This window comes from Botrytis porri, assembly GCF_014898465.1.
Source record: "Botrytis porri strain MUCL 3234 chromosome Unknown BPOR_026, whole genome shotgun sequence".
NCBI lineage: Eukaryota > Fungi > Ascomycota > Leotiomycetes > Helotiales > Sclerotiniaceae > Botrytis > Botrytis porri.
The window spans coordinates 234,478-257,696 of NW_024066100.1; the positions used below are offsets into that span (position 1 = coordinate 234,478).

General features: G+C 42.3%; 6 protein-coding genes across 6 annotated transcripts; 4 read left to right on the forward strand and 2 right to left on the reverse strand.

Moving 5' to 3' along the window:
• Nucleotides 1–23: 23 nt before the first annotated feature.
• On the reverse strand, nucleotides 24–1,132 carry EAF01_011899 (uncharacterized protein; the record flags this gene model as incomplete). Its single annotated transcript, XM_038920157.1, has 7 exons — nucleotides 24–54; nucleotides 107–132; nucleotides 184–574; nucleotides 626–702; nucleotides 756–798; nucleotides 853–1,006; nucleotides 1,123–1,132. 7 exons carry the CDS (start codon nucleotides 1,130–1,132, stop codon nucleotides 24–26), a joined length of 732 nt encoding a protein of 243 aa, XP_038764411.1.
• A 2,257-nt stretch (nucleotides 1,133–3,389) lies between these two features.
• Nucleotides 3,390–4,575, forward strand: EAF01_011900 (uncharacterized protein; the record flags this gene model as incomplete). Its single annotated transcript, XM_038920158.1, has 3 exons — nucleotides 3,390–3,953; nucleotides 4,007–4,040; nucleotides 4,094–4,575. The coding sequence occupies 3 exons, from the start codon at nucleotides 3,390–3,392 to the stop codon at nucleotides 4,573–4,575; spliced, it is 1,080 nt and encodes a 359-aa protein (XP_038764412.1).
• A 2,593-nt stretch (nucleotides 4,576–7,168) lies between these two features.
• On the reverse strand, nucleotides 7,169–10,312 carry EAF01_011901 (uncharacterized protein; the record flags this gene model as incomplete). Its single annotated transcript, XM_038920159.1, has 4 exons — nucleotides 7,169–7,524; nucleotides 7,581–8,803; nucleotides 8,853–10,047; nucleotides 10,108–10,312. The coding sequence occupies 4 exons, from the start codon at nucleotides 10,310–10,312 to the stop codon at nucleotides 7,169–7,171; spliced, it is 2,979 nt and encodes a 992-aa protein (XP_038764413.1).
• Nucleotides 10,313–11,639: 1,327 nt separating this feature from the next.
• Nucleotides 11,640–13,472, forward strand: EAF01_011902 (uncharacterized protein). The gene is made up of 4 exons (XM_038920160.1): nucleotides 11,640–11,810; nucleotides 11,875–11,931; nucleotides 11,988–13,157; nucleotides 13,208–13,472. Exons 1-4 carry the CDS (start codon nucleotides 11,739–11,741, stop codon nucleotides 13,232–13,234), a joined length of 1,326 nt encoding a protein of 441 aa, XP_038764414.1. The 5' UTR covers nucleotides 11,640–11,738; the 3' UTR covers nucleotides 13,235–13,472.
• Nucleotides 13,473–13,483: 11 nt separating this feature from the next.
• Nucleotides 13,484–15,341, forward strand: EAF01_011903 (uncharacterized protein; the record flags this gene model as incomplete). The annotated part of the gene is made up of 2 exons (XM_038920161.1): nucleotides 13,484–14,056; nucleotides 14,106–15,341. The coding sequence occupies exons 1-2, from the start codon at nucleotides 13,967–13,969 to the stop codon at nucleotides 15,339–15,341; spliced, it is 1,326 nt and encodes a 441-aa protein (XP_038764415.1). The 5' UTR covers nucleotides 13,484–13,966.
• Nucleotides 15,342–18,770: 3,429 nt separating this feature from the next.
• Nucleotides 18,771–21,698, forward strand: EAF01_011904 (uncharacterized protein; the record flags this gene model as incomplete). Its single annotated transcript, XM_038920162.1, has 4 exons — nucleotides 18,771–18,798; nucleotides 18,956–19,051; nucleotides 19,441–21,085; nucleotides 21,140–21,698. 4 exons carry the CDS (start codon nucleotides 18,771–18,773, stop codon nucleotides 21,696–21,698), a joined length of 2,328 nt encoding a protein of 775 aa, XP_038764416.1.
• Nucleotides 21,699–23,219: the final 1,521 nt, after the last annotated feature.

Genomic DNA, 23,219 nt, shown 5'->3' on the forward strand with positions numbered 1-23,219 from the left:
TTCACAAATTTGAGATGGCACATTTATGATTCCTCCTCAGTCTTTTTGAAAACCCTATGATGATGTTAGCTTGGTACGTGAGAGGAGTCATGTGAAGGGATCGCACAAATGTCTTTCGTAGAAACTGAGCATCTGTTTTTCCTGTTAGCTCGGGACAATCAATTACATAATTGGAGACTCTACCTTCTGTGGGCAACGTTTGTAAACTTGGTGTAATGGGTGTTGTGACTTAGCTCCACCCTTCCATGTTAAGTATACAATAACTTCTGCATTAGGTCCTTCCATAGCTTCAATAGTAACAACATCATCCTCCCAACTTCCTTGTGGTGGTTTGAATGAAACTGCTTCTCGGGATGCAGGTGGTGTCGACGAGGCGGGGTGTCCATTCTTTCTTGATCTCTTTCCGTTGGATTGAGGAGTACTAACACCAGTACTTGGACGACCACGCTTCTTTGATTGCTTCTTTTCAGCTGCTTCCGCTGCCTCTGCTTTCTTCTCATTGTATTGTTCTATAAGTTGTTCTTTGCCGCCTACAGTCTCGAGATATGCGTTTAAAATGTCTTGTGCAGTTTCCCTAAAATTCAATATCAGCGGAGTAATTGTAGAGTGAGTGAGTGAAACTGACAAATTCTCTTCTGGCTCCCACGTCATATCCGACTTCTTTTCATAGCCTTCCCACTTAACCTGGAACCTCAAGACGCCCTTCAAGAGTGTTAGCAATCTCCATCATAGCATTGAAAAGTGGGTTCACCGACTTCTTCGTCAAAAGAGTGCTTCAAAATCTTTTCAACCACATATCTGCCCATGCGTTAGTGACTGAATGTAAACATTTCAAGTATGATCGTCGCATACTCGTCTTCTGCTTGCTCCTCGTCGCCTTCTTCATCCGATTCGACCTTCAACTCCTCTGCAGGCTCTGACCCTTCTTTCTTGCCCTTTCCCTTTACTGGCTTTTCAAATTCTTGTTCGCTAGCATCGGAAACCGAACGCTCGTCATCGCTGATTTCTGTAAAAGATGAGCGTGGGTTAGATATTTATGTTAATTAGAAGACATCATTCACGGAAATCTAGCTAGATTGTATCTTCAAGACTCTGTGATGTGATATGATGTGTGCGACTTACGAGGAGGCATTATTGCGACTGAGCTTCAAATACGCGCAAAACAGGTTGTGAGCTTTTCCTCGTAGCTTCAAAACTCAATTGAAATGGATGAAATACGAAACAAAAGACGAATTTGACTGAGAATAGTTTATAGAATGAATGCGCAGGTCTTTGGAGGTGGTGAGTATCGAAAAAGCTATGGAAATAGTTGAACTGTGAAGGAGACGCGAAAGATCAAGTTGCTTGGTGACAAGTTCGTGTTTTCACCAATCATGAAATAGTGGAATAGATAGTCACGGGAAGATGCTTGTTGGGGCTCGGAATAATGTCGGCCCGAAGGGGTAACCTTAATCCAGCTGTCATTCTAGAACCATCTCAATATTTTAATAACTTCATCTTCAAAGCTACCTACGCGCCACTCTGTGAATACTTTCACTGTTACCGTCAACTATCTTCAACCCCTCTGCGATGACCTCCTGCCCTCCTTCCCCGTCCCCAAAACTCTCACATTCTCTAGCTTCGTGAATGGACTCTGTATGTCCGTGAATCCCATTCCCGCCTCAGAGATCCTACACTTACCTGCTCTCACTAAATACGGAACCTTTCGACACCCAAATACTCAACCAGATGTGCACCAATGATCTGTATAGAACAGACCGTCGCTAGCGCCTTTAGTTTGCGGTTGTGTCAGTGACGTTGGACTAGGTTATTGACGAAAATACCGTACCATATTGTGTTCGCGTTGTGAAATAGCAGAATTAATTAAAGGGTGGAGGCGTTCGTATATCGATTCGTAATACCGTTGTTTTCTTGTTGCTTACCTATTTTGATTCTAACCACCAAAGATTAATGATAGCACTGAAAGTGATAGGACTGGCCAAAAATCATTTGGTTGCAGCTTTTTAGTATTTTGATAGCTTTGTCAAGAATATGCATGGTTTCAAGGGGTTGAGTATGTCAGTGATCTGATCATATTTCGCTTCAACATCAGTAGCAGTCCAATTTTACTCAGATTGAGCGTATCGGGCAAAATCGATAAAACATTGAAAGCTTTTCTCTCTTCAAACTCCGCTGTCAGACCTCGTCCGTGTTTACTTCTCGCTTTCATGACAGATTTAAGAAATCAAAAATAGTCCTAAGCCCTTCAATGAGAGGCTTATGCAATATATGAATCTCTTAATCCTGTGGACCTACTTGCTAAATCAATTTCAATGATGATTTGCGAGCATGGATGCCGCATATAACAACACGATGAATGTCAGAAATGTAAACAGTAGGGGTAATCTTCTGCTCGGCAGCAATCCTCGCCTATTCAATCAAATCCTGAGTGCTGATGATGACGGCATTCTAATCAAGTACCTGCGTAGTTGGCTTGATAGCACGAAACTTTGCCTTCTTCATATATTCCCAGTTTTCCCTTTGAGTTGACGTTCGCATTATTGAGAGCTTAACGCAGAGACAATAGATGCCAAAGTGGAAAGCGTTGAAGGAGCTGAAGATTGAAACCCGGATAGAATAATACACTCCAAACTCGGCTCACTTGAGCATTCAATGGGCGTGTTGTTCCAAGTCAAGATATACACTCGCACTGCACAGCACCACTGTAAGAAATTACCTTTTCGTGCAATATTTTACATCGTCCTGGCTCTGTAAAGGAATTGGCTACCTTCATAAGCCATTTCCATTCAATTGAAGGACCTTCCCAGAGTAAAAATCTTGTCCAGGAAGCATAGATGATTAGAAAGTAATGGAGAGGGAAAACAGAAAGGAAGTGACAGAAGAATGGTCACTTTATCCCGAACTTGTCTATTTTAAGTGATGCTTTTCATTTCCAAGCTTCACTCCAGGTTGACTTGACCGAAGTGAAGATCAACCCCTGCTTAGTCATCTAAAATTCCACCGGATCACGAGATTTCCTACCCAATTCGTGTTAAACCCTGACTTCTGCCTGGATAAAAGTGGGGTATTTCAGGCTGCCGCCTCCATTGCCACATCTCTCACGTCTCTCTCATTCAACATATCACCTTAACTTACAACAAACGAGGATTCATCACAGACTTCATGTTTTTGAATGTTTCAATGAGAATCTCTTTCTCCAAAAGTATAAGTAATTGATGATTCTTCATCGAAATTCAAATATTTCATTGATTCATTTTTCTTACTCTTCATGCACATATCTATTCCCGTCACGCTCAATTCTACAATCATATCAATTATCAACTTACTCTAACACTCCTTTTAATGAACATTTCATATTTCCTACAAGAAAATCATTTCATCAATTTACTATGCCTCGCGCCAAGCGTCCCGTTGAGAAACCCGAGGAAGTCGAAACAATCAATTGGAGTCAATATGTTGTCACTTACTTGAAAGCTGAACTCGAGCGTCGTCAACTCCCTAAGACTGGCAAGAAAGCAGATTTGGTAGCACGTCTTCAAGCATCTGATGAGGAAGCATTGGTCAATGAAGCCGAACCTCCTTCCATTCAACCGTCTCCTGCTGAAGCTGGTCCTTCTACCACTTATGATGCACAACCGAAGAAAAAGAGAGCCAAGAATGAAAAGAGTCCTGATGTTGTGATTGAAGGACAACTTGCATCTGATGTCATCATCTATCAAAATGTTGATACTCGTACTGGAGAGAGACGAGAGAGAGCATTTGTTGCAGAGCCTGATGCAAAATTCAAGGATAAAGTCAAGCGAATCAGAAAGGAGCGTATGTTCATGTTGAACAGGAAGAAAGTCACTGAGATGAATGGAAGAGATCATGAGGATTTCGATATTGCTGGTAGTACCGGTAATATTTATCAAACCAAGATTGGACGCGTCCCAAGTTGTACTTGTATGGATGCAGTAAGTGGTGCCAATCTCTCTCCTTGCGTGAATTAATACTGATTCGAAATCAGAAAATTCGTGGCCAAAAATGCAAGCATATCAATTGTAAGTATCTCCATACTTCGATTCGTATCATTCCACAAACTGACAGATCATAGATGCCTTGATCATCATTTATAAGGCGCCCATGCATCTTTGCTATCAACAGGCATTCTTATCCCATGAACTAGAGTTCATCTGGGCCAACGCACCAGTCACCCGTGCACCTGACGGACACGACCCCAATGCCGGTCCCGAGGATGAAAGCAACTACAATGGCAAACGTAAACCCATCGAAGGCGAATGTCCCATCTGTGTCTTCGATATGGATCCCGCCACCGAAGAGATCGTCTGGTGCAAAGCAGCTTGTGGTCAAAATTTCCACAAAGATTGTTTTGCTCAATGGAAAGCTAGTAAACATGGTGGAGCTGTCACTTGTGTTTATTGTCGTACCCCTTGGCAAGATGATGATGCACCGGCTAGACCTGTTCCAGGTAGTTTGGCTTCGCTGAAGGATTCTGCGCCTAAGGTGGGCAGTTATAAGAACATCGGTCACATGGATATGTATTCTCAGGCTATTTCTGAAAAGAAAAACGGTTGAGCTTTGCTTTGTGGCGGATCGTTTCCATACTGGAGGAGAATTGAAATGTGGACGTGCTTCAAAAAGGGTGGTGAATGTATAGATACATTCTGGCAGTGTATAGCTACGGAAGAGGCGAATGACAAATAGTTGGAGAGCACAATGGGAGAGATGTATTTCCGGATGCTACTATGGGATTTGCAGCACATCAGATACGATTTTACGAATTTCTTTCGATTTTTCTCGCATTTCACAATGTCAAGAGCGGGGGGGATAATATACCCATTTGCTATCTGCTGTATGTGGCTTTTTAAATACATTTCAATTTTGCTCATACCATGACTTGATGGTTTTCGCTTCTGATCGTGTGGTTATGTGACATCATATGACTCGATATGAGTGTAGGAATGGACAATCCGGGGAATCTGTATCAATATACAAGCTACTGAATATTTAAACATCTATCTCTTCTTTTATTCATCAAGGAGATCTAAATCATTCCCTCAATTTCTTGTGGAATTTTATTTCGTATCTTCGAACTTGTGATGGAAGGAGATGGTGCGAGGTTTCTAACTAGTGGGGTTATGAAGAGGAGCAGGTCGAGGTTAGGAGGTAGAGTTCATGAGAGGAAAGGAGGAGGAAGGAGAGAGAGGGGAATGGTGTGACTGGAAGTATATGGTGCGATGGGAGATGGGAAAGGGATAGAGAAGTAGAGGGGCAGAGAAATAGAGAAATAGAGAAGAGGGGTGTGGAAGAGAAGGGGTAAGGGATGTGGGGGAGTGATGGGTGTAGAAGAGAGGGGATGAGAAGAAAATGAATTTGGGGGGCATGATTTGATGGATTCGAGATATTGGGGAAAGATGGGGAGAGGAGAGGAGAATAAAGATACAAGGAAGAGAAATAGAGGAGTAGAGGAATAGAAGGAGTGTGGATAAGAAAGGAGAAAAGTAGTGTGGATAAAAGGGGATGTGGGATGGTGGATGGTGGATCGTGTGAGTGGAGAGTAGAGGAATAGAGATGGTGGGTGTGGAAGAGAAGGGGTAAGGGATATGAAAGAGTGAGGATGTTGTTTGAGGGGTGAGGGAATATAAGAGAGGAAATAAGGAAATAAAGAGAAGGGAGGGGGATTGAAGAAAAGGTGGAGTTGGGTGGATAATGTTAGTAGATAGAAATGGAGGGGATTAGATAACTGATTGTGCAAAGGGAGAAGAACAGATAAGTTGAGGAGTAGAAAAGTAAAGGAGTGGGGGCAAGGACTATATAAATGGAAAGATAAATAGATCCAAGAATGGATGGGAAAATGAAATGTTAAAAATTTAGAAATGAAAAGATGAGTGAGTAAATGAATAACCGGGTGGGAGGGAACGGGAAGACGTATCGAAGGGAGTAGAAAACAGTTTTGGGTCTGAGGAAGGGAGAGAGGGGCAGAGAGCGGAGTATTCGGGGTTTGGGGTTTAAACTTGATTGGATTGTAGAAACTAGGGAAGTGGAAGATAGGAAAGGAATAAGCGGAAAGATATAGGGAAGAAATGATAGTACACGAAAGCAAAGAAATGGAGAAGAAAGAAAATGGATAGAAATGGATGCAGTGCGATGAATGTAAATGTGCATAAGTTCACGTTATTTGATTATATTACATCACAGCACAATCCAATACATCACACCACACTCTACTAAGTCCACAGCATCAAGCACAGAGCAGAGGGAGATATTCGAGTACCAAACGCATGAGACAGATTGTTATACCGTCATCTACCTAGTAATTAACAAACAGCATGGAGCACTTCGTCCCTTTCCATCCCAATCCATTCCACATGAGAAGCGCAGCATAAAACATCACGACTCATCGAATCTTGAAAGAAGATATTTCATTCCGATGCATGCATCAATGAATGGATGAATGAATGAAGCTAAGTCCGATTTGAGACTGTACAACTCTTGCTTGTGTGTATCTATCTCTCTTTTTCAATATTCCAATCTAAAGACAGACACACATAAAAGAAGATACGATACATCCGGCTTCACAATTTTATTCCTCATTCCTGAAATTCACTTCTTCCATCTCTCAAGAACAGGTACATTGAATTGTGCAATTTATCCTCCATCCCTCCGTCCAGCATTCAAAAACAAGTACATAGAATTTCCGCAATTTTTCCACCCACTCCTCTCACTTTCTTCATCCTTCGCGGGAAGACTATTAAAAAAAAGTACAAACAAGCTGATACAAAGGAGAAAGAAAAAACATGTGTATTGCCAGAAGTCGATTTTGGTGGTTGGAAATGACAGATATGGTGGGACATGTGAAGTCCGTCATATCGAGAAGACTGCAAGCGGCGGAGGTCGTAAGGTGCGTTACGAATCGAGGCTATGATGCACATTTAAAAAGAACTAAAAACACTTCGAATCCACACAGAACAGAACTACCGTCCGAGACAAAACTAGAAAGAGTGTTGCTGAAGAAAACTTCCTATTGTTGATCGCAAATTGCCTCAGTGCGGCAGCCAGGTCTAGGATGACATATCGTTTGAGCTCGTGCAAATATGTGATCTCAAACGACCTGATAGCGAACATGGAATGAAGCAAATTGTCGAACGCCAGACCCAGATCGAAAAGTTTAATCTTCGTCATTTTGCGATAAATCATTGACATAGCCACTACCTCTCTTATGAGCCTGTCGCATCTCATGCTCATAATTGTACACACCGCGGCGTCGGTTTAACATATCCTCAACAGGGCTTTGTCTGCGATATCTGAGTTGCTCATTTTCTAGGGTTTCTGAATGATTAGCTTCTTCTGGGGATGTAAGACGTGGATAATTGTACCCATCAACTCCAGGGCTGTTGCAGTCCGCAACAAGGTCCATGAATCGCTCTTCGAAATCTGTAAGGTTCTTTTTCGCTTTATATAGTTTACGACGATCCTCGGCCACATTATTATCTTCCTGCATCAGATTTTGGCTGTTGCTAATGCCTAGATTTTCATTCATGTGAGTCTCTATAGTATCAAAGAGGAGTAGAGATATTTACCGTTTTCAGGATGATTAGTACCCAGTTCACTTCCAAGATAGTTCTCGACTTGTTCATGGACATGGCGAAACAGACGGTTATTTAGGCTGAGACACACACTATCCGCAAATCTGTTCGCTGCAACAATATAATATCCTCGAACGTAAGCTGCAACATCGATTTGAACGTCAAAGTCATCTCTACCCAATTGTTCCGGGGTAACCTGATTTACGAGGATCTGTCTCGCCTTATTATATTCGGGAGTAGATTTTTCCGCTTTGATTTTTTTGATATTCATGGCTAACTGTTTGTCAACAAAGCAATTAGCACAATGCTTGTGACGAGATTGCTGAAGCTTCTCCAGCTCAACCTTCTTATTCTCGTTGATGCCGTCCTCCATCAAAGTGAATGGAGCGAAGTTTTCCGTTTGATATATATCTTCAAGTGTTTGGAGTTGTTGTTCTTGAAGCTTGTCAAGCCATGCATGAATAGCTTTCTTCGATCTCTTGAAGAGGAAAGTTTGTCGATAGATACCCAGATGCTTTTCCAGAATACCTTGCACGGATAAACGTAGTATTTTCATGGCGGCATGAAGGACTGCTCTGTATGGCTCTTTCCACCTACTTACAGCTTTCTGACAATAAAATCGGTGAATCCTGGGATCCACTACCTTTGGTAGACCATAGCTGCTATTCTGCATTCTGTCTTGAATATCGCCAATGGTCGCAAAATTTCGACCAAGTCCTACATATTCCTGAAAGACGGTTCCTCGGAAAGGGTTTGACGGACCTCTGGCATTGAGTATTGGTCTTGGTCTGGATATTTCAGGGGTCGAGTTTTCTGCTTTAAATGTTGGCGGGGGAACAACATCACTACTTACATCTTGGAATCTGCGCCTCCTACCAGATGTATCGGGTGCATCAACAAATGCAGGTTCTTCATCATCACTTTCGTCAAGACTAATGACCGGGATTTTTAGTTTGTCTGATTTATGCGAGCTGCCGATCGATGGCTTAATATGTATCAACAAGTCGTGAAACTGGCGCGAAAGCTTGGTCCAATCCCCATGGAAATTGGTTTCAGTATGCTCACTGGTCACAAGTCTCTTTACTTCTTGGCTGAAATTATGCAATAATCTCTGAACCTCAAGTTGAACGTTTTGGCTCGGCAACTCTGGAAGCTTCCGGAGATCTTCATCGATCTTAGCTCTATACGCACTCAGTTTCTTCTGTATTTGAGGGATGCTATAAATGTTAGATAGCTTCAATAATCAAAGGGTACCCGGATACTGACTCTTCCTTAATCGAAGTCACGAGGAGTTCAGAAAGTACATTTTGAATTCGGTTGGTACCACATCTGTTGAGGAAATCAGACCATGGACCGTTCCACAGTGGATCGATTGCAAAGAAGTTTTTCTCTTCTTCGCGAGCGGTTGCATGATAGACCGATTCGTCTGCTCGAAATTCTTGCCCAGGCTGTTTGGTAACTAACCAGCCATGTCCCAGTCGATGTTCCTTTCCTCTCAGGATATTCTCGAAATCTGTGTTACCTGTCCTATCTGCGAGAGTGTCTGGCTTTGTTAATACTCCCACGCATCGATTTGTCGCGTTCAAATCTTCGATAACCTTTTTTGCTCTCGATAAGACCGGATCAACAGTCATACTCATGGCAAAGATGATCAAAGTATTTTCTTGTTCGATATATCTGTGAATTGTGAGCATAGTTGTGAAATTTTTTGGGAGAAAAGTATCAATGGACTTTTTTGCAAGGCTTTCGAAAACATCCACCAAGTATTTCTCTTCTGGGTTGGGCATATTGGAAATGATACCAGGTAAATCGAAGAACGAAAGAGCAGGAAGTTGAGGTCCATAAATCTTGACTTCTACAACATTAGGGGTTATTTTTGCCTCTATGTCAGTATTACCCGCTAGAGCTCTTTCTCCGGTACCAGGTATAAACTGCTTGTAATCCTGGTCATGGTTAAGTAGAGAAATTTGAGCCCATCTCATGTATTCCGCGAGTTTTGATTTGTCTGTGAGTCTAGCAAACTCAGTTCGGACCTGATCTTGTCCAACCCAAGGCGGAAATGGTTGGTGTTGATTTACGTCCATAATTGTCACTGGTCGTCCTTTTCGCGCGTCGTACCTATAATCCTGAACAAGTGAAATTGTGCATGACCAATCTACCGATGGTGTTGTAATTATGTTGGCGGGACATCTAGTACAACAACCTTTGTCGCGAGGTACATGTATGCCTGCCAAGGCACACATTAGTGATGATTTTCCAGCGCTCTGGTCCCCGACAAGAATGAGTTTGGGAAGGCTAGCAACATGCTCAAGTTCAAATTTTCGCATCTCATTAATATGATCGATCAGCTTCTGGGCAAGCTCGCCGATCCGCTTGATACCATCGCCGTTCTCCATCTCGATGGTAGCAGATTTGCTTCTATGGTTATTATCGGCGAGGTAATAGGAATTAGGTGAGTATCCTGCCAGTCACTGGTGATTAGCTAACGTACAATGAAGCATTTGGATAACCCAGCTCTCACTATTGTCAGAATGACGAGCCGGATCAGATTCAGGCTGTTCGGATTGAGCTTGAGACTCTATGGTGCTTTGTAGATCTTTGGTGGCCGGTTTTTCCTTCTTGACTACCTGATGACGTGGTGGGAGTTTTGTGCGTGAAGAAATTGACAATTGGCCATTCGTGGGATTGAAGTCCTCTTTCCGATTTCTGGACACCCGATAAGCCATGATGAGGACGGTTTATATAAAGTTTGGTAGTGTTGTCCTGCATCAAGTGTGTATTAGCTACTGCATAGATCGATAAACTTAGAGGCATACGGAGTTTTAAGATCGCCTTCCGCTTCATCCCGTACATGTAAACATCAAAAGATCGGAATGCCATACCGTGCAATAGTAAGAGCTGGAAGCATCAAATGGGATCTTAGTTTGATAAAAACAAAGGTAGAAGACTGTTTGATGAGATTTAAGATCGTTCCAACTCAGAATCAGCCAGCAGAACGCACTGAAAACTGCGGGAGAGGATTGTTGCAAGGCAGCAACTTGGAATTGTATACAGAAAGAGAATAATGGCGAGTAAGTTCGAGATTTCTGCAAATAGCTTTGCAGAAGTCAACGAAGACTTAATACAAGGGACAAGAAAATTGGATGGAGGAAAAGTTGAAGGTGAAAGAAAAGTAGAAGATATCAAATATTCTCAAAATACGCGAGCGTGACCGTATAGAGTGTTTGCATATGGTCTGAAGGCCAGAAAGAATTTATGGAATGAGAGGTAGGGAAGAATATGAGAGTGAAGGATAAATTGGAAAGAAAGGCTTAGGAATCGCCGATTGGAGAAAGCTGAATAACCTCAATTCTATAGCTTTGTTTTGTTTTTATTTGATATCATTTTGGTATACTTCAGACGACTATCAGATTTGTATAGCCCTCCCCGCCAAAAATGATAGATACCTACAAAAACTGCAAAGAATTGCCAAACAAATTTTACAGACGCTGGAAAATCTGATAGAACTTCAGATATGCAGCTGTATCATTGAATGGACCTTGATCCTGTACCTGCTGCCAGTTTGGGGAATTCAGAGATAATTTGGTGATGTTTGGACTCAAAATTGACAGACTTCACTCTAATCACCCCGCGGTAACGGGTAGTTGAGTCTTGATCCATGTTAATGTGATGCGCCTATCCAATGAACTGGATTCTGGTGGCTAGGATTCTTGAGATTTGCTTTTTTGACTCGGCTTTGCACATTGACCGAGCCAGAAGCTCCCTCTCCTATAATTTGTATGATCGAGTCTCATGATTGAATATGGTGAGTGCGGTATAATAATGACCGTTATTAGACGTGGTGAAGTGTGATCGGAGTGAAAAATATCGCTAGAATGAGGGGAAAGAAAGTAGAGTCACGAGCTACGTACTAGCTCTAGCCTTATACCTTATCCTCTTATCTTCACATGACTTGAGCTGATTTATGCTTTACGTGCACGTGCACGGACCATTAAGGCCCCTAATTTCAACGGAACAAGCCATACTATTGAAATTCCACAGCTCTAGAACCAATGCCAGGTGTTCATGTTACTGTTCATGTTAATTTTCGCAGAATTATATTGATCAACATCCATATAAAAAAAAATATCCTCAGCACTTCAATCATTCAAAATGTCCTTACAAATCCCACATAGAGCAAGACCAGGCAGCGCTGCTCAAGCAGCAACAAAGGCTGTTATTCTGGTAAATTTCTACTCATGAAAGTAAACAAATGCGCAAGGAAGAAGGCTGATGATGAGGCTGCTAGGTTGGTGGACCATCCAGAGGAACCCGCTTTAGACCATTGTCCTTGGATCTTCCAAAGGTATAGACAATTATCTTCTTTTCTTCCGATGTTTGACTAACATTCCTTACCTATAGCCACTCTTCGAAGTTGCTGGTCATCCCATCGTTTGGCACTGTCTCACCGCCATCGCAAAAGTCCCCTCCATCGAAGAAGTATGCATGATCGGTTACTACGACGAATCCGTTTTCCGCGATTTCATTAAGGATGCTGCACACGAATTCCCCCAAATCAAGATCGTTTATCTTAGAGAATACCAAGCTTTGGGAACTGCTGGAGGTCTATACCATTTCAGAGATGCTATCCTCAAAGGGCGACCAGAACGTTTCTTCGTTCTTAACGCAGATGTCTGCTGTTCATTCCCATTGAATGATATGCTCAAGTTATTCGAAGACAGAGATGCTGAAGCTGTCATTCTTGGTACCCGTGTCAGTGAAGATGCTGCCAGCAACTTTGGTTGCATCGTTTCCGATGCGCACTCCCGCCGAGTTCTTCATTACGTCGAGAAGCCAGAATCGCACATCTCGAATTTGATCAACTGCGGTGTTTATCTCTTTGCAACCGAATGTATCTTCCCTTCCATTAGAACTGCCATCAAGCGCCGTACGGACCGCCCACGTCTCGTTTCCTACCCATCCTCCGAGAACCTCGACTCCTCATTCTTCCAAGATGATGAAGATGTACAAAAGAATGAAGTTCTTAGATTGGAACAAGATATTTTGAGTGATCTTGCCGACAGCAAACAATTTTTCGTTCATGAGACCAAGGATTTCTGGAGACAAATCAAAACCGCTGGCTCGGCTATTCCAGCTAATGCCTTATACCTCCAGAAGGCATCGCAAACTGGTTCTAAGGAATTGGCTAAACCATCTGCCAATATTCTCGGACCAGTATTCATTCATCCAACTGCACACGTCGACCCAACCGCCAAACTTGGACCTAATGTTTCGATCGGTCCTCGTGTTGTCATTGGCCCTGGTGTTAGAGTAAAGGAGTCTATTGTCTTGGAAGATGCTGAAATTAAGCATGACGCTTGTGTCCTTTACTCAATCATTGGATGGAACAGTAGAGTCGGTGCTTGGGCTCGTGTTGAGGGAACTCCTACACCAGCTAATAGCCATACTACCAGCATTATCAAGAATGGTGTCAAGGTTCAAAGTATTACTATCTTGGGTAAGGAGTGTGGGGTTGGTGATGAAGTTCGTGTACAGAACTGTATCTGTTTGCCATTCAAGGAGTTGAAGAGGGTACGTTTTTCTATTCTGTGGTACTCTCATATCCTAACTAACAACAATAGGATGTTTCCAATGAAGTCATCATGTAATGGATTGATGGGATTCATGTATTCAGTGGAATTCACAATTAATACTATGGCGTTCTTACTCGAGGTTTCCACTCACCGCTCTCCGTGATGATTAAAAAGAGAATGGTTCATTTCATAGATCAAAATCCATTTTGGTTAATTCAATATTATTTTCTGAAACATCGTGCCCAAATGTTCGGAATGTAGAGTCTTGATCGTTTTCAATATATGTGTGGGACAATACTCGGCTCGGTAGCACAGGAATGTATCGGGCATCTTATGGAAATAGCAAATTGACTTGGCATTTTTCCATAACAGCCCTTTTCTCCATTCATGAAAAAGTATTGGTCACTGCAGCAAGATTACTAACCCTCAATACAACATACCGGGATGGACGAAATATCTCCAATCGACCCCGATTATTTACCGCCGTGGTATGGTGAATTGAATCCAGCAAATAATAGAGGTATGTTAGGATGCATTTTGGCAGACTATAGCTGTATGATGTCGAAAAGAGACCTCAAACAGAATGCGAGTTTGTTATTCATCAAAGTCTAGAGCATGCATGGAAGGTTGGCGTGATGTCATAAGACGATGTATCGTATTGGTGCGGGGAGAATGCTTCTTCTTTGTATGGAGGTGAATATTTAAGATTGAGAAAATCCTCAAGATTTTGCAATTACCATACACAGTTCAGTCTACTCTTATCTCCAACGATCATCATATAAATCGCAATAGTGATAGCAAAAAACAATGTCAACACCAACACCTCATCCTCAACATGGCGTTCCATGTGGTACCAGTACACCACGACCAGGTCTTCTTAACACACCTGCACCTGGTGTACGTCCTTCAATTCTCCCCCAAAACACAAATCATTGATATCGTCTAGGTCCCCTTCTACACCCCTCTCCAAAGTCCCCCCTCAGGCACAGCCCTCCATCCCAGTCCTTCAACCCCCAAACTCTTCACTCCTCTCAAAATCCGCTCTCTCACTCTTCAAAATCGCATTATGCTCTCTCCAATGTGTCAATACTCCGCTTCCAATGGCCACTTCACTCCCTGGCACATGGCTCATCTAGGCGGCATTATCTCCCGCGGCCCGGGTCTCTCAATGGTAGAAGCCACCGCTGTTTTACCCGAAGGACGAATCACCCCTCAAGACAGCGGATTATGGTTAGACTCGCAAGGCGACAAACTACAAGAAGTTGTCCAATTCGCTCATTCCCAAGGCCAACTAATCGGAATCCAATTAAGCCACGCCGGGCGAAAAGCAAGCATGGTAGCCCCATGGCTCGACCGCGCCGCCGTCGCAACAGAGGATGTAGGCGGCTGGCCCAGCAAAGTCAAAGCACCAAGCGCTCTTCCCTTCGATGATCATCATTGCACACCTTCTGCCATGACACTTGACGATATCCAGGAATTTAAAAACGCATGGGCTGCTTCTGTGAAACGCGCATTGAGAGCTGGATTCGACGTGATAGAAATCCATAATGCGCATGGGTATCTCCTTCACGAATTCGTGTCTCCGGTTTCGAATAAACGGGTGGATATGTATGGCGGGAGTTTCGAAAATCGTATTCGTCTGACCCTTGAGATTGTGGAACTTACAAGAAATATTATTCCAGAGGGAATGCCGCTTTTTCTACGGATTAGTGCGACTGATTGGTTGGATTATGAGGGGTTTGCAGAGGAGAGTTGGACGGTGGCGGATTCGGCGAGGTTGGCGGGGATACTGGCGGATAGGGGGGTGGATTTGTTGGATGTTTCATCGGGGGCCAATCATCCGATGCAGAGGATTGTGGCGGGATTGGGGTATCAGGCGCCGTTTGCGAAAGTGATTAAGAGGGCTGTAGGGGAGAGGTTGTTGGTTGGGTCCGTGGGGATGATTGGGTGTGGGAGGCAGGCGGAGAGGTTGTTGATGGGGAGGGGTGGGGAGAGAGGGGTGGATGGGGGGGAAGATGGAGAGGGAGAGGGGGGAGGGACGGAATTGGATTTGGTGATTGTGGCGAGGGGGTTTCAGAAAAATCCGGGGTTGGTCTGGGAGTGGGCGGAGGAGTTGGGGGTTAGGATTATGGTGGCGCATCAGATGAGGTGGGGGTTTAGGGGGAAGGCGGGGGGACATTAGAGGGGGGTTGGGGGTTTGAGTTGGGGGTGGTGAGATGAGAGGGTAGATGAGATGAGATTTATGTGATTGGGATTTGTGGTTTTACTTCCTTATCTGCGTATACGTATACTTCAATCTAAATAAAACATTTGATTCTTGTATCCCTTCTTCCACGTCTCCTCGCTTTCTTATTTCTCCGGATAACCTTGTTATTCTTTAGAAAATGTACCCTCTCTACAAATGTTATCGTGGTTCCAAATCACGACTCAGTACTTAGTACACTAGGAATACAAATCCGCACATGCGACCTCTCTGCACTCATACGATCTAGTCTTCCTACTACAATATTCAAATACCATCTCATCCTATCTCACCCCAACTTATCTATCCCAAACCATTCGATCTCAAATTCTATCTACGAACTCTATATCAGCCCATATCATGCGGGCTGGATATAGAATGCATGTGATATGATAGTAATTGTGAAGTGAAGTAAAACAAAGCATCTCACTATCAAATACAATAAATAAAAAGGCAGATGGCAAGCGTACGGGGAAGTGAGAAATATACACAACGACATCTTTCTTATACGAGTAATTCCATTACAAAGGTCTTGTAACAAAAATCTATCAGACACAATAGTCTTGTGAGTTTTGAGTGATACAACAGCTGTTCAATTCTAATAGACCTAGCCTTCTATCTTCAACTTCTAGAATTCATATATTCTTTTGTGGAAGGATAATGAATCTCGTAACTCCTGTTCCTTAGGATTTCTATAAAACGTTTTTTACATAGTTCGGTATTCTGTGTATATGGGGCAAGATTGATAACATATCATAGCATATCATACAAGCGCATAGATAGTCCAGTGATCGATATCCAGAATCCAGAATCCAGAATCCATATATCGAACTTCATATTCCCGTCGAAATTGATCCTCTATAGATTTATATCTGTATAACTGTGATTTTCATAATACGTGGATGTCTAGAATCTAGACACTTGTTGTTAATATCAATATTGCTCATAGTGACGAGAAAGAATGATGGATGATTCAATGACGCGGGAATCTTGGGGTCTTTGTGGTTTCTTGGGGGGCTGCTTGGTTGCTTGTTACATATATCACCTACGAATCCGCACGCCTTCAGTGAAACAGGACATAGATGGTACCGGTCCTCAAATATGCAATCTTGAGCACGATTTGGTGCCAGAGTACCGATTAACACAGGAGCTTTATCGCAGCGCGGTCAAACTGGGAAGGTGTATGGTTCTTCGAAGTTATATCTTATCATATCACATCATAACAACCTTCAGAATCATTCTTCGTTTCGAGCATTGGGGATATGAAAGAGTATTGCCCAGAATGGAGTTTCTCATCGCTTGGGTCATTGTTCCTTACCTGTAGTCATCATGCTGGGTTTTGCGGTCGCTTGTTGGGGCTTAGCTACTATCTCATCGTCTACCATGGAGAGTTCACGGTACCCTTGTATACTAAGAGCGAAGTTTCAATTCTCTTCGCAAAAGGGATTGCATTGTAGCATAAACTCATCATTCTCACTTGCGGCAACACAGAGAGTATGTTCCAACTCTGTCCTCTGCATGTCAATCAGTTGCAGACATACTACTACACTGCCGATATTCTTTCATGGTTAACTAACTTTTCTACCTTGTGATCTAACCTTGGAGTAATATCGTAACTACGAAGCGACTCTTTGGGGAAACCCCTAATTTAAGCCACTAGCATGAATAGAAACAATCCATGGAAACATCAGGACTAGCAATTGGTAGAGTATCATGAACAGAGTAAATATTCAATGGTTCTCAAATCCCAGAATTCACATGAGAGATACCGCCCAGTTTCTTTTACTGATGATTCAGGTCTGAAATTAACGTAGCAAGGTCTCTATATCTGCACCCATTATCACTACTAGACAGAGTCATCTTAAACGCTATCAAAAACGCTAGCCGGAGCCCCATAACCCGTGAATCTTTTATAAACCCATCATTCCCCGAAAAAAGAAAGATAAAATGTACAAAAATCTCAACACACGTGAGTGAGCATTGATTCTGAATGGTCACTACCCATCCATTACTTTGCAACCAATAACCGACCAATAAATCCTAGCTTGAAGTGACCAACCAATCATTCCCCCCAAGTTTACGACTGCGAAACTTGGAGATTGGAATAAAGTATCTGCAATTGTCAGAAAATACCCAAACCAATAGATTTCGCAAGGAATCTCCTTTTCTACATCTGAATCTTAGGTAATGCCAGTCTAGATGATTCATATATTGTGGCGTTGAGTATTAATGGTAAAGTAACCCTCATACATACGCCACCAGGTAGAAGACTGCAATGAGTAACAAAGTGGGGGAATGGGGGATTGGCTTGCTCGTGTCTGCGTGTGTTAGCTAAGTCATGCCCAATCTCCAAATAGAATGAATGGTAAGAGAAAGTTAGTTTGAAGATATCAATATATTGATACTATGTCGAACATGTTAACTATAACATGAGAGAGTACCGACTCGGTAATTAAAGGAGCCCGAGTAGATTGTAGATCTCGATGTCTAGCATATTGACGTATTGACTCGCGAAGATATTGATACATCAATTTGTTAATGTCCTCGTATGCTGACTGATGAATGAGATGAAGAGATGATAAGGATAGCTTCAAGGGTTGTTTGTTTTTTTGATGGTCTCGACCTTTCTATTAATCTTTATGTTGATCAATCAAGAAACTCTTCAAGTGTGCGTGTATGCTTGTGTGTTGGGGAGTGACGACATCGGGTCTATGTCCCGATTGTATGATGGAGGGTGTGGCAGATGAAACATTAACTTGGGAGAAAAGAAATAAAGTTCTTGAATTGAGTTGAATCAATATAATAGTTGGAAATAATGAAGAATAAAAATTAGAATAGAAATAGAAATACAAAGAATAAGAAGAAAGAAAATAGGAAAAATAATAAAATTTATTATTATGATTGATATTGATAAAACTTTGTACACAATGAATGACTCAAATCCGAGGCATATTGGAGTCATCCATGAATTGTTACATAAACGTTGTCAGAGTGGCTGATTTCGACTCATTCTTGTGAAGATTTCCACTTTGATAAATTGGCCACCACTCGATATCAAATCCTTCGGGTTCCCCGTGATATCAGAAAAAAGAACATCAATATCAAAATCAACATCAACAGACAAGAATATCAACAACGCACAACAAAAAATATATCATCTGCGATTCTTTCTTACCGACTGATTATACGAAAACCTCGCTGACAATCCACTCAATTAACTCCCCATCCATCATACACCAAAAAGTCGTACTTTGTTATCTAGATCAACATTCCATACCGTCTTTTCAACATCATTCTATACCTATTCGTGACAACCCTCCGAGACCTCTTATGCCCAGCTCATCAATACCTCCTCAATCTTTAGATACCATGACATCCAATCTTTCAAATCCAACAGGTCAGAAGCTCTATTTACATATTCACCGCCTTCATCTTTTGCTTGATTTTCCCTATCTTCCCCTTATGCATCAACCTTAAAACCCGGGTTGTAGTGCATATTATGGCTTTCTGCCTGGGGTCATCTGCTTGCTTCAATAGAACTGATGCGTTGGCAGATATTACAAACAAACATGATTCCGCCTCACAAGCTCTCGAACCTCATTCTCCAAAGCCGCTGAAAACAAGGATATGTCGTTACTTCAGTAAATCAGGTAAAATCTCATCTTATTTTATTCAACCATCAATCGATTTGGAATATTTTCATTGGATTGCCGGAAATTGGGGAGAAAAGAGAATTGGAGGGTATTGTCTTGCATATGGGGTAATGCAAAGTTGCATGATGTTGCAGTCATGGTGGAGATCCCGTGATTCACCGATCATCGGTAATGAGCGTGGGATGTTGATATGATCATGGAGATGAATGGTTGGGGGTTATTTGTTGAACCGTGGCGTTTGTCATGAGGCGTTCGTATCATTACGATTCTCATTACCATTGGGTATATCTTGGGTTACACCACGTGATATTGGAAACACATGTGAAAGCACATGAAGAGGGAACCAGCTATACGATGAGGACAAGGTACTAACATTGATCTTTTAGGGATTTGTCGAGCTGGTGACAGTTGTTCATTCATCCATGACCCGACGAAACTTCCTAGCCGTGCCACGGTAAATACAACAGTGCCCGAGGTTTCTCAGGCTTCGATATCGGAAGCTACACAAAGACAAAATGTGATTCAAAATCATTCATCACAAGCTATCACAAATCCTGTTCCAGCATCACGGGTAGTATCAAAGCCGGTACCACAAGCACAAACTGAAAACCCTCGAGAATTTCAGCTCGGACAAATTCGAAGACGATTTTCTCCCAAGGAGATTCGACCATCTGGAAATGCCGAGGGTACTACTATTCTCAAGTTCAATCTCACACCATCTGATCCGGATTTCCCTTTTGAGATGACTGCTTTGGAATGTTCTCTCACAGTACCTCCTCGATATCCGACTTCACCACCTAGTTTGAGGGTAGAGAATAAAGATATTCCGAGAGGATTTGCTATCAATGTAGAGAATGGTTTTGATCAATTGGTTAATGAAAAGGAGAATTCTACCTTATTGGATTTGATGAAATCATTGGATAAGCATTTAGAAGAGTTTTTATCTGCGCAAAAAGCCGAGACAGTTAAAATCGTCATGAATAAAGACACGCGACATCTTTCCATTCCGAGCAGAGAAGTACAACCTGTGGTTCCACCACCTCAGCCTGAATCTGCAATGAAAGAATCAGAACAACCCAAGGTTACTCCAGTTAAAGCAATTGTAAGTTTCACGGAATCCGAGAAAGCTGAGGCATGGAAAAAAAGAGAGGTAGAAACCAAACAATTGGAAGCGAGAATGGGTAGATTACCCCTTTACAAGAAATCTAGTGATGGGATTGCATACAGCATTCCAATTGAACCCCGGAAGCGAGGAGATCTGCCACCGTCGATCAAAGCTGTTAAAGCCATTCAACTTTTTGTGCCCACTATCTATCCACTCGAACCTTGTCGAATCAAATTGGAAGGAGTAGATGCTCCGGAAGCAAAATCTGTAGAGAAAGGATTTGGGCAGAAAGCTGAAGAGACGAAAGCTTTGAGCTTGATGGGTTATATTAATTACCTTGCACAAAATATGCACATCCTTGCGAAGACTGTTTTGAATACAGAGCCAAAACCTACTTCTGTTGTACGAACACCGTCGCCTGTTGTTGAAGAACAAAAGGATGTCAAGGGAAAGAGTATTTCCACCGATGAAAATGAAGAGAAGAGTCACATTCAATATATTGCTCGACCACCCGAATGGACGATTGTCAATGCTGAGGATGCTGAATACTCTGATTCTGACTCAATGTACTCTTATGACAGCGGTGACGAATCAGAAACTGATGAAGGAGGAGTCGAAGTTGAGCATGAACCTGAAAACCCAACACCAAATCCTGAACGTGGTACAGCTATTTCATTTCCCTTTATTGAACTTTATGGCATTGAATTATTAGAGCTTACTACCTTAAACATCACTGTCAAATGTTCTCGCTGCAGAGAGATCACAGAGATTAAAGGTCTCAAAACTGGAGTTCAAAAGACCGAGACATGTAGGAAATGTGCAACTGCACTTGCGATTTGCTACCGACGAGATTTCGTTCACGCAAACAATGTCCGAGCTGGATTTTTGGATTTGGAAGGATGTGTAGTGAGTGATATGTTACCTAGGTAAGTCACATCACAATCCTTTCTCCACTCCCATACCTAACTAACCACAAACAGTACATTTACACCAACATGCTCCACATGTTCCACCATCTATCCATCTCCTGGAATCGTTACCATCCGCGGCGAAACGACGACAAACGTTTGTCGAGAATGTCATTCTAAGTTCACCTTTTCGATTCCTACTATCAAATTTCTTCACATTTCTTCTTCAGCAACACCTCACAATCTTCTCCCTAGAAAGAAGAAAGAGACACTTGGTATCGTCCCTGGTACTCCTTTGCCCAAAAATGGTCTCTGTCGCCATTACGGTAAAAGTTACCGCTGGTTTCGTTTCAGTTGTTGTGAAAAGGTATATCCATGTGATAAATGTCATGATGAAACAGAAGAACATGTAAATGAATGGGCTAAGAGAATGATATGCGGATGGTGTAGTAGGGAGGGGAATTATAGACCAGAAGATTGTGCAGGATGTGGAGAGAGGGTAATTAGTAGAAGGAGAGGAGGAGCAAGTTTCTGGGAGGGAGGAAAGGGAACGAGAGATAAGACGAGAATGAGTAGAAAGGATAAGAGGAAGTATAGGAGGGTTGGTGGTGGCACGGCGAAGAAGACTTAAGGCGGTGGAAGAAATGGTGGGATTGAGGTTTTGGGGTACTCTAGTACTTGGGAAACCATTTTGAGAATAATTTCTTTCACTTGATGTATCGATATACATCTTGAAATGAAATAGAAACGATCTAGACTCAACAGACCCTCAACCAAATACATCTAGACTCACACGCTCACACATCCTTTTTCGATTAAACCACAAGTTACAGCCACGAATCCCAATAACCCAGTCGAGTGCATTGGATCAACCATCCCAGCATTATTCTAATTAACAATTAAATGGATACATAACTATTAATCTCTTCCAAAACCTCCCTTGAATAAAACACCCATCTATCCCTTCAAACCCAACCATCACATCTCGGTATCATATTATCACATCTCACAAAGTATCCCTTCCCTTCCCCATCCCTCCTCATACCCACCTACCCATCCATCCATCCCGAATCCAACCCCGACCCCGATCCCGATTCCGATCCGAAACGCACATACGCACATACGCACACCCCATGCTTCCGAAACCGAAACCGAGTTTGAGTCTTTGCAGTATTCATGTGATATTGCGAGAACTTGCTTGTTTGCTTTTTACTTTTTTATTGTTTTGCGCTGCCAAGGGTTGGGCTGGGCTGGGGTAGTGGGTTAGGAGGCTAGCTATGAGTGATTGCATAAATGAATGAATGGATGGATGGATGGACGATTACATTAATCGTGTTGGCTCCGAGAACCTGGGATATTGGTATGTATGTATGTAGCACGGTATGTAGGCTGTGGATGATTACTTATGTTGATTGATCTTTTAATTGAGTTCCTTGTCGTGATTTACTTTTCGTGATTTCTATACCTAGAGAGAGGCAGGAGAGAGGAGGGAAGGGATAATTCGTTCTTTTTTTCGTTTTGTTTTGCGGGTTTAGTGATATTTTACGATACAACTCAAAATATATCGATAAATAAACTCACGAATTGTTTATCTTGTCTGCTGGACTTGGCTTGACCTGGCCTGACTTATCATTCTAGACTTTTGATTTGGGAGAATGCGAGTTGAGTTTGAGTTGTTATTTGTTTATGACTTCTCGCTTTGAGAATTTCGTAGAGTAGATAGAGTAGATAGAGTACAGATTACATCTACATCCCTCGATTCATTGAGTAATTCAGTAATTCATCATTAAAAATTTAATTATTTAATTGTTTATCTATTTATCTATTTAATCAATCAATCAATCATTTATCAATTAATCTAATTTCACACACACAAACCCCCCCTTCCCCTCATGTTCCCTCCCAGCCTATCCCTCCCACCCTCGCTTCCCCGGACCCATCCCCTCATCCCCACGCGCACGAATCACAATGCGAAGTGTATACGCGATACATACAATATAGATTTGATTATGTACACCCAGATGCACACAGATGCAGATGCACATATTTTGATTCTGATTCTGATTTTCCACATGCATGTATGCAGACACGTATGCATAGGGAGGTGGGAGTGCATATTGACATCTCACAACCCTTAGGTTACCCCACTTTA